Source organism: Crinia signifera, chromosome 4 (genome assembly GCF_055691185.1).
Source record: "Crinia signifera chromosome 4, ASM5569118v1, whole genome shotgun sequence".
In the NCBI taxonomy this organism is placed as follows: domain Eukaryota; kingdom Metazoa; phylum Chordata; class Amphibia; order Anura; family Myobatrachidae; genus Crinia; species Crinia signifera.
This window is the reverse complement of record NC_139220.1, coordinates 318432249-318447604: the sequence shown is the minus strand read 5'-3', so window position 1 is coordinate 318447604 and position 15356 is coordinate 318432249. Positions and strand designations below refer to the sequence as shown.

Genomic DNA, 15356 nt, shown 5'->3' with positions numbered 1-15356 from the left:
TGTCATCTATACACATCACTGTACCTCCAACCTACACCTCATCTATACACATTACTGTCACTGTACCTCCATCCTACACCCTCATCTATACACATCACTGTCACTGTACTTCCATCCTACACCTTCATCTGTACACATCACTGTCAATGTACCGCCATCCTACACACTCATCTATACACATCACTGTCACTGCAACTCCATCCTACACCCTCATCTGTACACATCACTGTCACTGCACCTCCATCCTACACACTCATCTGTACACATCATTGTCACTGCACCTCCATCCTACACCTTCATCTATACACATCACTGTCACTGCACCTCTATCCTACACGCTCATCTGTACACATTACTATCACTGCACCTCTATCCTACACCATCATCCATACACATCACTGTCACTGCACCTCCATCCTACACCCTCATCTATACACATCACTGTCACTGCACCTCTATCCTACACCCTCATCTGTACACATTACTGTCACTGCACCTCTATCCTACACCATCATCCATACACATCACTGTCACTGCACCTCCATCCTACACCCTCATCTATACACATCACTGTCACTGCACCTCCATCCTACACCCTCATCTATACACATCACTGCACCTCCCTCCTACACCCTCATCTATACACATCACTGTCACTGCACCTCTATCCTACACCCTCATCTGTACACATTACTGTCACTGCACCTCCATCCTACACCATCATCCATACACATCACTGTCACTGCACCTCCATCCTACACCCTCATCTGTACACATTACTGTCACTGCACCTCTATCCTACACCATCATCTATACACATCACTATCACTACACCTCCATCCTACACCCTCATCTATACACATCACTCTCACTGCACCTCCATCCTACACTGTCATCTATACACATCACTGTACCTCCAACCTACACCTCATCTATACACATTACTGTCACTGTACCTCCATCCTACACCCTCATCTATACACATCACTGTCACTGTACTTCCATCCTACACCCTCATCTGTACACATCACTGTCACTGCACCTCCATCCTACACCCTCATCTATACACATCACTATCACTGCACCTCCATCCTACAGCCTCATCTATACACATCACTGTCACTGCACCTCCATCCTACACCCTCATCTGTACACATCACTGTCAATGTACCGCCATCCTACACCCTCATCTATACACATCACTGTCACTGCACCTCCATCCTACAGCCTCATCTATACACATCACTGTCACTGCACCTCCATCCTACACCCTCATCTGTACACATCACTGTCAATGTACCGCCATCCTACACACTCATCTATACACATCACTGTCACTGCAACTCCATCCTACACCCTCATCTGTACACATCACTGTCACTGCACCTCCATCCTACACACTCATCTGTACACATCATTGTCACTGCACCTCTATCCTACATGCTCATCTGTACACATCACTGTCACTGTACCTCCATCCTACATCCTCATCTATACACATCACTATCACTGCACCTCTATCCTACACCATCATCCATACACATCACTGTCACTGCACCTCCATCCTACACCCTCATCTATACACATCACTGTCACTGCACCTCTATCCTACACCCTCATCTGTACACATTACTGTCACTGCACCTCTATCCTACACCGTCATCCATACACATCACTGTCACTGCACCTCCATCCTACACCCTCATCTATACACATCACTGTAACTGCACCTCCATCCTACACCCTCATCTATACACATCACTGCACCTCCCTCCTACACCCTCATCTATACACATCACTGTCACTGCACCTCTATCCTACACCCTCATCTGTACACATTACTGTCACTGCACCTCCATCCTACACCATCATCCATACACATCACTGTCACTGCACCTCCATCCTACACCCTCATCTGTACACATTACTGTCACTGCACCTCTATCCTACACCATCATCTATACACATCACTGTCACTGCACTTTCATCCTACACCCCTATCTATACACATCCCTGTCAGTGGACCTCAATCCTACAGCCTCATCTATACACATCACTGTCACTGTACCTCCATCCTACACACTCATCTATACACATCACTGTCACTGCATCTCCATCCTACACCCTCATCTATACACATCACTGTCACTGCACCTCCATCCTACACCCTCATCTATACACATCACTGTCACTGCACCTCTATCCTACACCCATATCTATACACATCCCTGTCAGTGGACCTCAATCCTACAGCCTCATCTATACACATCACTGTCACTGTACCTCCATCCTACACACTCATCTATACACATCACTGTCACTGCATCTCCATCCTACACCCTCATCTATACACATTACTGTCACTGCACCTCCATCCTACACCTCATCTATACACATCACTGTCACTGCACCTCCATCCTAAACCTCATCTATACACATCACTGTCACTGTACCTTCATCCTGGACCCTCAGCTATACACATCCCTGTCACTGCTCCTTCATTCTACACCCTCATTTCTATACATCCCTGTAACTGTACCTCCATCCTACGCCCTCATATCTACAAATCCTTGTCACTGCACCTCCACACTACACCCTCATCTATAAACATAATGGTAACTGGACCTCAATCCTACACCCTTAACTATACACATCCCTGTCACTGCACCTCAATCCTACAACTCATCTATAAGCATTACTGTCACTGCACCTCCATCCTACACCCTCATCTATACACCTCACTGTCACTGCATTTCCATACTGTACCCTTATCTATACACATCACTGTCACTGCACCTCCATCCTACACCTATTCAATACACCTCACTTTCACTGCACCTCCATCCTACACCCTCATCTATACACATCACTGTCACGGCACCTTCATCCTACACCTCATCTTTACACATCCCTGTCACTGCACCACCGTTGTACACCCTCATCTATACACCTCACTTTCACTGCACCTCCATTCTACACCCTCATCTATACACATCACTGTCACTGCACCTCCATCCTACACACTCATCTGTACACATCACTGTCACTGCACCTCCATCCTACACCCTCATCTATACACATCACTGTCCTTGCACTTCCATCCAACACCCTCATCTATACACATCACTGTCACTGCACCTCCATCCCACAACCTTATCTATGCACATTACTGTTACTGCACCTCCATCCTACACCCTCATCTTTACACCTCATTTTCACTACACCTCCATCCTACACCCTCATCTATACACATCACTGTCACTGCACCTCCATCCTACACCCTCATCTATACACATCACTGTCCTTGCACTTCCATCCAACACCCTCATCTATACACATCACTGTCACTGCACCTCCATCCCACACCCTTATCTATGCACATCACTGTTACTGCACCTCCATCCTACATCCTCATCTATACACATCACTGTCACTGCACCTCCATCCTACACCATCATCTATACACATCACTGTCACTGCACCTCCATCCTACACCATCATCTATATACATCACTGTCACTGCGCCTCTATCCTACACCCATATCTATACACATCCCTGTCAGTGGACCTCAATCCTACACCCTCATCTATACACATCACTGTCACTGCACCTTCATCCTGGACCCTCATCTATACACATCACTGTCACTGCACCTCCATCCTACACCTCATCTATACACATCCCTGTCTCTGCACCACCATCGTACACCCTCATCTATACACATCCCTGTCAGTGGACCTCAATTCTACACCCTCATCTATACACATCCCTGTCAGTGGACCTCAATCCTACACCCTCATCTATACACATCACTGTCACTGTACCTTCATCCTACATCCTCATCTATACACATCACTGTCACTGCACCTTCATCCTAGACCCTCATCTATACACATCACTGTCAGTGAACCTCAATCCTACACCCTCATCTATACACATCACTGTCACTGCACCTTTATCCTAGACCCTCATCTATACACATCACTGTCACTGCACCTCCATCCTACACCCTCATCTATCCACATCACTGTCACTGCACCTCCATCCTACACCTCATCTATACACATCACTGTCACTGCACCTCCATCATACACCTCATCTATACACATCCATGTCAGGGGACCTCAATCCTACACCCTCATCTATACACATCCCTGTCAATGGACCTTAATCCTACACCCTCATCTATAGACATCACTGTCACTGCACCTTCTTCCTAGATCCTCATCTATACACATCCCTGTCAGTGGACCTCAATCCTACACCCTCATCTATACACAGCACTGTCACTGCACCTTCATCCTACACCCTCATCTATACACATCACTGTCACTGCGCCTCTATCCTACATCCTCATCTATACACATCCCTGTCACTGCACCACCATCGTACACCCTCATCTGTACACATCACTGTCACTGCACCTCCATCCTACACCCTCATCTATACACAACCCTGTCACTGCACCACCATCGTACACCCTCATCTATACACATCCCTACACCCTCATCTATACACATCCCTGTCAGTGGACGTCAATCCTACACCCTCATCTATACACATCACTGTCACTGCACCTTCTTTCTAGACCCTCATCTATACACATCACTGTCACTGCACCTCCATCCTGCACCCTCATCTATACACATCACTGTCACTGCTCCTTTATCCTAGACCCTCATCTATACACATCACTGTCACTGCACCTCCATCCTACACCCTCATCTATACACATCACTGCACCTTCATCCTACACCCTCATCTATACACATCCTTGTCACTGCTCCTTTATCCTAAAACCCTCATCTATACACATCACTGTCACTGCACCTCCATCCTACACCCTCATCTATACACATCACTGTCACCGCACCTCCATCCTACACCCTCATCTATACACATCCCTGTCACTGCACCTCAATCCTACACTCTCATCTATACACATCCTTGTCACTGCACCACCATCGTACACCCTCATCTATACACATCCCTACACCCTCATCTATACACATCCCTGTCAGTGGACCTCAAATCCTACACCCTCATCTATACACATCACTGTCACTGCACCTTCTTTCTAGACCCTCATCTATACACATCACTGTCACTGCACCTCCATCCTGCACCCTCATCTATACACATCACTGTCACTGCTCCTTTATCCTAGACCCTCATCTATACACATCACTGTCACTGCACCTCCATCGTACACCCTCATCTATACACATCACTGCACCTCCATCCTACACCCTCATCTATACACATCCTTGTCACTGCACCACCATCGTACACCCTCATCTATACACATCCCTACACCCTCATCTATACACATCCCTGTCAGTGGACCTCAAATCCTACACCCTCATCTATACACATCACTGTCACTGCACCTTCTTTCTAGACCCTCATCTATACACATCACTGTCACTGCACCTCCATCCTGCACCCTCATCTATACACATCACTGTCACTGCTCCTTTATCCTAGACCCTCATCTGTACACATAACTGTCACTGCACCTCCGTCCTACACCCTCATCTGTACAGATCACTGTCACTGCACCTCCATCCTTCACCCTCCTCTATACACATCACTGTCACTGCACCTCCATCCTACATCCTCATCTATACACATCACTGTTACTGCACCTCCATCCTACACCCTCATCTATACACATCACTGTACCTACACCCTACACCCTCATCTATACACGTCACTGTCACTGCACCTCCATCCTACACCTCATCTATACACATCACTGTCACTGCACCTCCATCCTACACCCTCCTCTATACACATCACTGTAACGCACCTCCATCCCACACCCTTATCTATACACATAACTGTCACGCACCTCCATCCCACACCCTCATCTATACACATCACTGTCACTGCACCTCCATCCCACACCCTCATCTATACACATAACTGTCACGCACCTCTATCCCACACCCCCATCTATACACATCACTGTCACTGCACCTCCATCCTACACCCTCATCTATACACATCACTGTACCTACACCCTACACCCTCATCTATACACATCACTGTCACTGCACCTCCATCCTACACCTCATCTATACACATCACTGTCACTGCACCTCCATCCTACACCCTCATCTATACACATCACTGTCACTGCACCTCCATCCTAAACCCTCATCTATACACATAACTGTCACACACCTCCATCCTACACCCTCATCTATACACATCTCTTTCAGTAAATGTTCAAATATTCTCTGTAAAGAGCAGCGGAATATGTGTGTTCTATATAAGAAACTATTTATAAATAATTAAATAAATAAATGTGGAAATCGTGTTGCATTCTGTATTATATGACAGTCGCTGTGATGCTCTCTGTATTGTATTGCAGTGACTGTGATGCTACATATTTTATATGGCAGTCACGGAGATGATCTCTGCATTATATGGCAGTCACGTTGATTATTTCTGTATTATATGGCAGTCACTGTGATGCTTTCTGTATTATATGACAGTCACTGTGATGCTTTCTGTATTATATGGCAGTCACTGTGATGCTTTCTGTATTATATGGCAGTCACTGTGATGCTTTCTGTATTATATGGCAGTCACTGTGATGCCCTCTGTATTACATGGCAGTCACTTTGATGCCCTCTGTATTATATGGCATTCACTGTGATGCTTTCTGTATTATATGGCAGTAACAGTGTTGCTATCCTTATTAAATGGTAGTAACTGTGATGCTTTCTGTATTATATGGCAGTCACTGTGATGCTTTCTGTATTATATGGCAGTCACTGTGATGCCCTCTGTATTACATGGCAGTCACTTTGATGCCCTCTGTATTATATGGCATTCACTGTGATGCTTTCTGTATTATATGGCAGTAACAGTGTTGCTATCCTTATTAAATGGTAGTAACTGTGATGCTTTCTGTATTATATGGCAGTCACTGTGATGCTCCCTTTATTATATGGTAGTAACTGTGATGCTTTCTGTACTATATGGCAGTAACGGTGATGCTTTCTGTAATATATGGCAGTAACTGTGATGCTATCCTTATTATATGGTAGTAACTGTGATGCTTTCTGTACTATATGTCAGTAACTTTGATGCTTTCTGTACTATACAGATGGAGCCAGCCAGCCCCCACCAGTGGCCGGCTCTCACCAGGGGCGCACGCGCACGAGGTGCTCGCATGCGCCCCATTGCTACGGAGCTGGCTCTGCTGCCCGGCGCTTTCCCCGGTTCCCCTCACCACCCCGCTGCCCCCCCTACCCCGCTGCCGCCCCCCCCCCCTATCCCAGCCCGTCTCCCTCTAGTGGAGACATGCTGGTGATCCCCGGCCAAAGAAGAGAGGCGCTCCATCTGTATGTCAGTAACTGTATCATATGACAGTCACTGTGATGCTTTCTGTATTATATGGCAGTCACTCTGATGCTCTCTGCATTATATGGCAGTCACTGTGATGCTTTCAGTACTATATGGCAGTCACTGTGATGCTCTCCGTATTATATGGCAGTCACTGTGATGCTTTCTGTACTATATGGCAGTTATTGTGAAGCTTTTTATATTATATTGCATTCACTGTGATGCTCTCTGTATTATATGGCAGTCACTGTGATGCCTTCGGTATTATATTGCAGTAACTGTGATGCCTTTGGTACTATATGGCAGTCACTGTGATGCTTTCAGTACGATATGGCAGTTACTGTGATGCTCTCCGTATTATATGGCAGTCACTGTGATGCTTTCTGTATTATATGGCAGTTATTGTGAAGCTTTTTATATTATATTGCAGTCACTGTGATGATTTCTGTATTATATGATAAGTATTGTAAGTCTCTCTGTGATGTTCTCTGCATTGCACCTTTGGCCATCTTGATGCTCTCTGTATTACTTTGCACTTGCTGTGATGCTTTCTGTATTACATTGTGGCCACTGTAATGGTCTCTGTATTGTATAGCAGTTATTGGGATGCTCTGTGGTGAGGGAGAGTGTAATACAGACAAGGGCCAGATGCACTAAGCTTCAAATGTGGTAAAAAGGAGAGTGATAAACCGCCAACCAATCATCTCCCATCTGACACTTTTTAAAACACAGTCTGTGACATGGCAGGTAGAAGCTGATTGGCTGGCTGTTTATCACTCTCCATTTGATCACTTTTGAAGCTTAGTGCATCTGGCCCAATGATTCCTACAGTTAAGTGTTGCACACTAGGGGGTACATTTACCTGAGTTTTTAGATGTGATAAATGTTGCCCATCGGATTGGTTGCTATGGCAACATATGTCACTTCAGAGCCACAATATAAATGCAGCAAGAGCTGGCATCCTACTGTAATGGGTTTTGCAATCTTCAGCCATGCCTATCATATACTCTCCTCCATACACACCTTAATCTGACTACATTACATTATTTAATCCATAAACTATTCATTTTCTTTGAAAGACTTTCCTTGGCCTTTGCCACCTGCCTTGGTAGTGACGCATTAATGGCTGTTTCTTGACATTTCAGGCTTCTTCTCGGGTCATTATAAAGTATGACCAGCTATCTAGTCATCTGGACCCTTCTGTTGTTCTACCTGATTCCAGATATCTGTTCGGTGGATCAGAGATGCAGCCTCCCAGGTGTGTCCGAGCTTGAGGGTATAACACAACCTGGGAATATCACAATAGGAGTTGTATTACCGATACACGTGGACAAGATTTACCAACAAATCTCTTTTGATAAGAGGCCTCCAAGGACCAAGTGTACACTGTAAGTGAGGCATGATATGATTGAACTGCTTAATAACTGGTTGGACATGGCAGTATACCAGAGGCGGATTTAGACCTCATGGGGCCCTAGGCCAAGACACCAGTGTGGGGCCCTTCTCCATGAAACAATCCTAATCACTATATGTTTACTGCTGATTGCAGCCGGCGTCAATAGAGAACGTTGGACCATGATAAATGCTCAGCTGCATGAACATAAGCATTGTGTACACATCTGATTCAGGCTGTAATGCTGCCCATACACTTATGCAATCAGATGCGATGGGACACCGCATCTGATTGCATCAAGTGGTGCCCAGTGCAGCACCCGATGACGCATGCCAGACATTGGGTGCTGGAAGTGGCTGTGTGGAGCGCTGGTGGGGAGCGGGGTACATACCTGGCTGGGGACCAGAGTGGTGGAGCTGTCAGGGGGCGGGACTCAGCAGGACTTTGAAACACTGGACGGCCCTCTAATTGGCCCGAGGCCGCTGACACTGAGAGCTTTCTCAGCCAATCAGCGGCCTCACATTCAGGTGGCTGCTGATTGGCTGAGAGAGCTCTCTCTCAGCAGCCTCAGCCAATCAGAGGGCCATCCAGTGCTTCAAAGTCATATGCTGCCACTGCTGAGTCCCGCCACCTGACAGCTCCGGTCCCCAGCCAGGTATGTACCCCGCTCCCCGCCAGCACTCCTGTCCTGCTCCTCCACCACTGCCAGCTCCTCCGACGCTGCCACCGCCAGCTCCGATCCCCACTCCAGTCCCCACGCTGATTGCATTTGAGCAATCGCATGTGGTTAAAAACCCCCGGGCAACCTCTCCCCCCCATGAATCAGTTTGCCGGGAGGACCCCCAGGCAGCCTCCCCCCTCCCCCCCATGAATCAGTTTGCCAGGAGGACCCCCGGGCAGCCTCCCCTTCCCCCCTGAAGCACTCACCGCTCCGCTGTTGGGTGCAGGAGCCGGCTATCTGCAGCTCTCTACAGCCATACAGACGCTGGAGGTGGGGACACGGGGAGGGGGAAAAGCCAGCCCCACAACCCCACGGCCCGGATCCTACCAGGGCAGCGCAGCGCAGGGAAGGGAATAATCATGCTGGGGGCAGGGGGTCCCTGCAGTGTATGTTAGATCAGTGGCGGGGGTCCCTGCAGTGGATGGGAACTAGTAGTTCCCATCCACTGCAGGGACCCCGCCACTGATCTAACATACACTGCAGGGACCCCCAGCGCGATTATTCCCTTCCCTGTGCTGCCCAGGGGCGGGGGGGGAATACCGTTTCGGACCCATGGAGACACCAAAAAAAAAAACAGTTTGAAACGGGTAGGACCCTGCTTTTTTACCGTTTCCAAAAACCGTTTTTTGGGGAAATGGTAAAATCACTCTGCACCTTTTTTAGTGCGGTCTGAAAGGGGCATGAGTGACTCAATGAAGTCTGGGCATGCTCACTGAAGAGGAATTGCTTCTAGGCTGCACAGACAGCAGCCCATAGAACCACTGTAGCTCTAGTGATGTGCACAGAATGTCTTCCGGTTGGAAGCTCTTGCTGTCATTGCTCCATGTACTGGCAGACCAAGAGGGGGAGGAGTTTCCAGCTATGTGTATGATGAGCAGTAGCAGCTTCCAATAGGAAGCTACCACATGCAGGGTTGGGCTGTTGCTGTGTCTGCCCTGCTGCTTCATGGTGACTGGTGAGAGGAGGTTACCAGGGTGTCAGGGACACAGACAGCCAGCACCAGAGCTCTGGAGGTAGCCTGCATCACTGGAGCTCTGGTGCTGTCTGTCTGTGTGTTGTGATTTTAACTGGAGGTCCGGCAGTCCTATAGCAGGACTGGTCGGAATATATTCTACCATGTCTAATTGTTTCCCTATCTCTGTTTTGAAGGTTCAGCTTGGACTACTATCACTTGTTTCAGACTCTTGTATTTGCTGTAGAGGAGATCAACCGGAATCCTAATATTCTGTCCAACATCACTTTAGGGTTCCAGGTGTACGACACATGCAGCGTGCCTCATTATGAGTTACATGGAGCTTTGCAGTTTCTGTCGGAATCCAGCACAGCCATACCCAACTACCGCTGCCATACCTCGCCATCCTTCGCTGCGGTTATTGGCTCCATATTCTCCTCAAACTCAATCACTTTGGCCAATGTTTTGGGGGTCCTCAGATACCCTCAGGTATGCAGACAAGGATTGTTTGTCAATGTAACATTACCGGGAGAAGTGAAAATGGAAATAAGTAAATAAATGTAAAAAAATAAAAAAAATGTTTTACATCAAATATTTTAAGTTAAACTTAGCTTTGTTTCTAGGCCTTAGAACTAAGTAATATCTTTGTACAATATATTTGTTATTAAATCTTTTTTTAACAAGGTGAAGTTATTACATTTTTAGCGTAACTTTCAAAATTTCACTTATTATTTATTAACAGTTATTTATATAGAGCACGCAAATTCTGCAGCGCAATTACAGAGATTATTTGTACATTCACATCAGTCCCTGCCTCAGTGGAGCTTACCATCTATAATCTCTACCACATGTACACGCACACACACACACACATTATAGGGTTAATTGGTTGGGAGCCAGTTAGCCTACCAGTATATTTTTGGATTGTGGGGGCACGCAAACAAGGGGAGAATATACAAACTCCATACAGTTAGGGCCATGGTGGGAATCGAACCCATGACCTTAGTGCTGTGAGGCGGTAATGCTAACCATTACACCGCCTGTGCTGCCCACTTTCTGGGCCTGGTTCAGAGGTGCTCCCAGCTGTGAATCCATTCGGCACCAGACTTGCAAAAATATGCTAATGATTTAGCCGCCATTTTGTGTGCAGTGACTGCCAACTGCCGTCATCTAGCATCCGCCTCTTACACATGTAAACAGACACCGGGCCATTGGTTGGACCATCAGACGTCTGAGCAACCAAACCCTTTGCAGCTCACCTTAGATAGTCCTAACAGTCTTGGACCTGATCACTAGAGGAGGAAGTGTGGGGCCCCCAGCAGTGAGAACCACCAGGGGTTTCCCCTGTGACCCCATTGGCCAGTCCAGCCCTGCACTTTATCTATGTAACACTATCTACAAGTTGTGTTAATTTAGAATGAATTCTTTCTGGAAATGTCTTCTGTTAATACCTTACTGTAATTTGTCTAAAAATCTGTAGGTGAATATTATGTATAAATTGACAAAATTGAATTTCATTAACCTTCTCAATGGGAAATGCAGGAAGAGAGATTGCAGCTTTTTGGAGTGTAGACAACAGATAGCTTACAGTGCTGAGACCCAGGACTTTAATGACTACACCTGGAGGAGGGAGATCTGATTGTCAAACATTGGCTGTCACCATTTTGGACATAATGGGATCTACCATATGCCACAATAGAAGAGGACGACTTGTTTCAGGCTGCTGGTATGCCGCTTACCCCTCCGGCCAGACCCAACGCTCATTTCTACCCTTCTACTCTTAAAACCGGTTTCAATAATCAATATATTTATATTCTGAGACTACAAGCTCTGAACTGTACTCATAATGTGTAAAAGAATGAACTAATATATTGTATTATGAATTTTATACTGTATTAGCTATTTCATTTTAGCTTATTGTTTTTGTAGATTTTCTTTTTTACCAAACTTTACGATGCTGAGTCAAACGTATTATACATTTCTAGTCCTTTTCCTACAAAATATTGGTCTGTATTATGAATAAATAAAGATGGATGGATAAATAGATAGATAGATAGATAGATAGATAGATAGATAGATTATATGGTAGCTAATGCATGACTGCTAAATTGTCTTTACGATTTATGTGCAGGTGATATGAGAAATACCAGATCATTAAAAATAAACTCACATTTATTTATTTTCAGATCAGTCCATTATCAAGTGTATCTCTCTTGAATAACAGAGTAATGTTTCCCACCTTCTTTCGGACAGTTGCCAGTGACATGGCACAGTCTATGGAACTAGCTAAGCTTATTCTGCATTTTGGTTGGACCTGGGTCGGTCTGTTGGCTGCAAACAATGACTATGGTCAACAGGGCATTCAACCAATAAGTCAAGAGATAATCAAAGCTGGAGCATGTGTGGCCTTTACAGAATACATTATTTTAGGTCAATCAGACCGCAATGCTCCCCATATAGTCAAGGTCATTAAGGAGTCAACCGTTAAGGTCATAGTTGTCTTCTCCCTTGATGTTGACCTGGTTCCAGTTATGAATGAGATGTTGGTACAGAATGTGGAAGGGAAGGTTTTCATCGCCAACGCAGGCTGGTCCAAGACTACCTTGTTCTTAATGGGAAAATATTTTCAGGCTCTATCTGGAACTGTTGGTTTAGGCACCAGCTATCAGGTGATTCCAGGATTTAGTGGCTTTCTTAAAAAGACCCATCCTTTCACATCTTTGGGTCAAAACTGGGTGAAGTTATTTTGGGAGAGGGTGTTCAGTTGCAAATTCTATGAGAATAACAGTACAAGTGCACTGGGGAGCGCGGTTAAAGAGTGCACAGGAAATGAAACTATAGAGAATATTATGAACAGTAACTCCTTTGCCTCCAGCTTAAAGTACACCAACAATTTCTATGCTGCCGTCAATGTCGTGGCCAAAGCTTTGGAAGACCTGAAACAGTGCAAGGTGGGAGATGGTTCCGTTTCTTTAAAGAAGTGCACCAACATTTCGAATTTCAACCCATGGCAGGTAATTTCATTGTGAAGACTTAAAATTAAATGAGAATAAGCACAAATCACCAGGTTAAGACAATTTGGCAAGGGTGGCACTCCATTTTCGTCCAATGGTGTCATCTTATGCCTAAACAAAATGAATGGTGGTGAACTGCATAAAGAAATGTGAAACAAAGTGGTTAAAGGTGTAGAGGCCTGCCAGTGCTAAAAGTAGATTATAAAATAATATCATGCAATGCTTATCTTTGTAGCGCTTAAGGTGTGTGCACACGGTGAGAATTTGGCAGGAGATTTTGACTAGATAGTCAAAATCTTCTAGAAGGTTAGCCAAAATCTCCCTATTTTTCTCCTGCTTAGTCAATATTGTCTAGCATAGATTGCTTAGCATAGATTGATTGTGCAGGCAAGGCAATGTAAAAAAAAATAAGAAAAATTAATTGTCAACCTATTGCTTGTGTCAACCTTTTGTCAATATCAACCTAGTGCTACCATACCTTTTGGTGTCGGCCTTGACTTACACAGGTTCTCTGGCTGGCTTAATTCAAACCTTCATGTAACCTTATTTTATTCAGCAACAGAATAAATGAAATGTGTAAAATAATGGCAACGTTCAACATAAATACACAGAAAATAGCAAACTGGCCTCATGGCCCTCAGTTGTCTCCTGGCACTCGGTGGGCTCCAGGCACACTGAGCTCTGACTGTGGTCCCACCTGGACTGACTGACCTCTCCAGCCCCAGCTGGGTTCAGTCTGCACAGGGCTGGAGAGCCCTGAATGCAAACCAACCCGGGATTTTTATCAGTGGAAGTGGTGACCAGGTAAAAATCCCAGGTCTAGTGACCAAAGCAGGGTTTTTAGTGGGTTAAACCCAGGTAAAAAGCCATAGAAACAGCTCTTAACCAGGTTTTTTGACCCTGATAATTGTGCAAGCGACTCCATCTGCCTGCCCATCTGCCACTGACAGCTAGCCCCCCTGCCGGTGCCCACCAACCCGTCGCTGACCAGCCTGCCTGCCATTAAAGCCCCCACCCCCTGCTGGTGCCCCCCCACCCATCACAGACCAGCCCACCCCTCCTGCTGCTGACCTCCTGCCAGTGCCACCACCCCCTGCTGCCCTACTTTCCTGGGTTTCCTATTTCAGTCTAAATGGGATCAATCCGAGATAAACCCAGGAAAACAGGGCTGGGGTATAGGGGACCATCAAAAGGGATCCACCAAAATCCCATGTCAAAATCCGTTGTGCGACCTGGGATTTTGGTGGAAAAACAGTATTGGTGTGGTCAGACAACCCTTTTGTCCTCTGTTTGGTCAGAAACCTCCAACCCTACACTGAATTACCTGTTTATCAGTGCTGTCTTTGGTGATCTTTTTGGTAGCAACTGATACTGATCATCATATATAATAACAAGTGGAATGTTTTATATCAGTATATTAAACAAAACATTTTGTCTCCAGCTCCTATATTATATCAAGAATGTTAGGGCTACACTGAACACCGGGAAACAAATTTACTTTGATGAAACTGGAGCTACACCAGCTGTATACGACATAGTGAACTGGCAGATGAGTGCTGAAGGTTCCATGCAAAGTGTTAAAGTCGGAAGTTTTGACACCGCAACCTCGTTTGGTCAAGCTCTGAACATTAATTCAAGCTTGTTGCTCTGGGCGATGGGAGATAAACAGGTGAGACTTCCAGTTGAGCTTCAATGGGTTGGGAGATAAACAGGTGAGATTTCCAGTAAAGCTTTGCTATGTTTAGCTTAGCATAATACTAATTCATCAAGATTGGTGAAGCAACATACTGTAGTGGGGTTTGTACAGTATATGGCCAATGAGTATTGGATATGAGTTTTATGGTTTGGTCTAGATTGGTTGACATTTTGCCTCCTGCCAATTTTGTCTTTTGCTGCTCAGTTGACCAGCAAACATG

At 45.7% G+C, this 15356-nt stretch overlaps 1 protein-coding gene across 1 annotated transcript in view; it reads left to right on the top strand.

Annotated features, from left to right (window-relative positions):
- The window catches only part of LOC146073361 (extracellular calcium-sensing receptor-like), a 41095-nt gene that overhangs the window by 20572 nt on the left and 5167 nt on the right, over positions 1–15356 (top strand). The window contains exons 3-6 of the mRNA XM_083180538.1: positions 8506–8748; positions 10624–10915; positions 12613–12981; positions 14882–15109. Of these exons, the coding sequence (XP_083036664.1) occupies positions 8531–8748; positions 10624–10915; positions 12613–12981; positions 14882–15109 (1107 nt within the window). The 5' untranslated portion in view covers positions 8506–8530. The remainder of the gene's footprint in view (positions 1–8505; positions 8749–10623; positions 10916–12612; positions 12982–14881; positions 15110–15356) is intronic.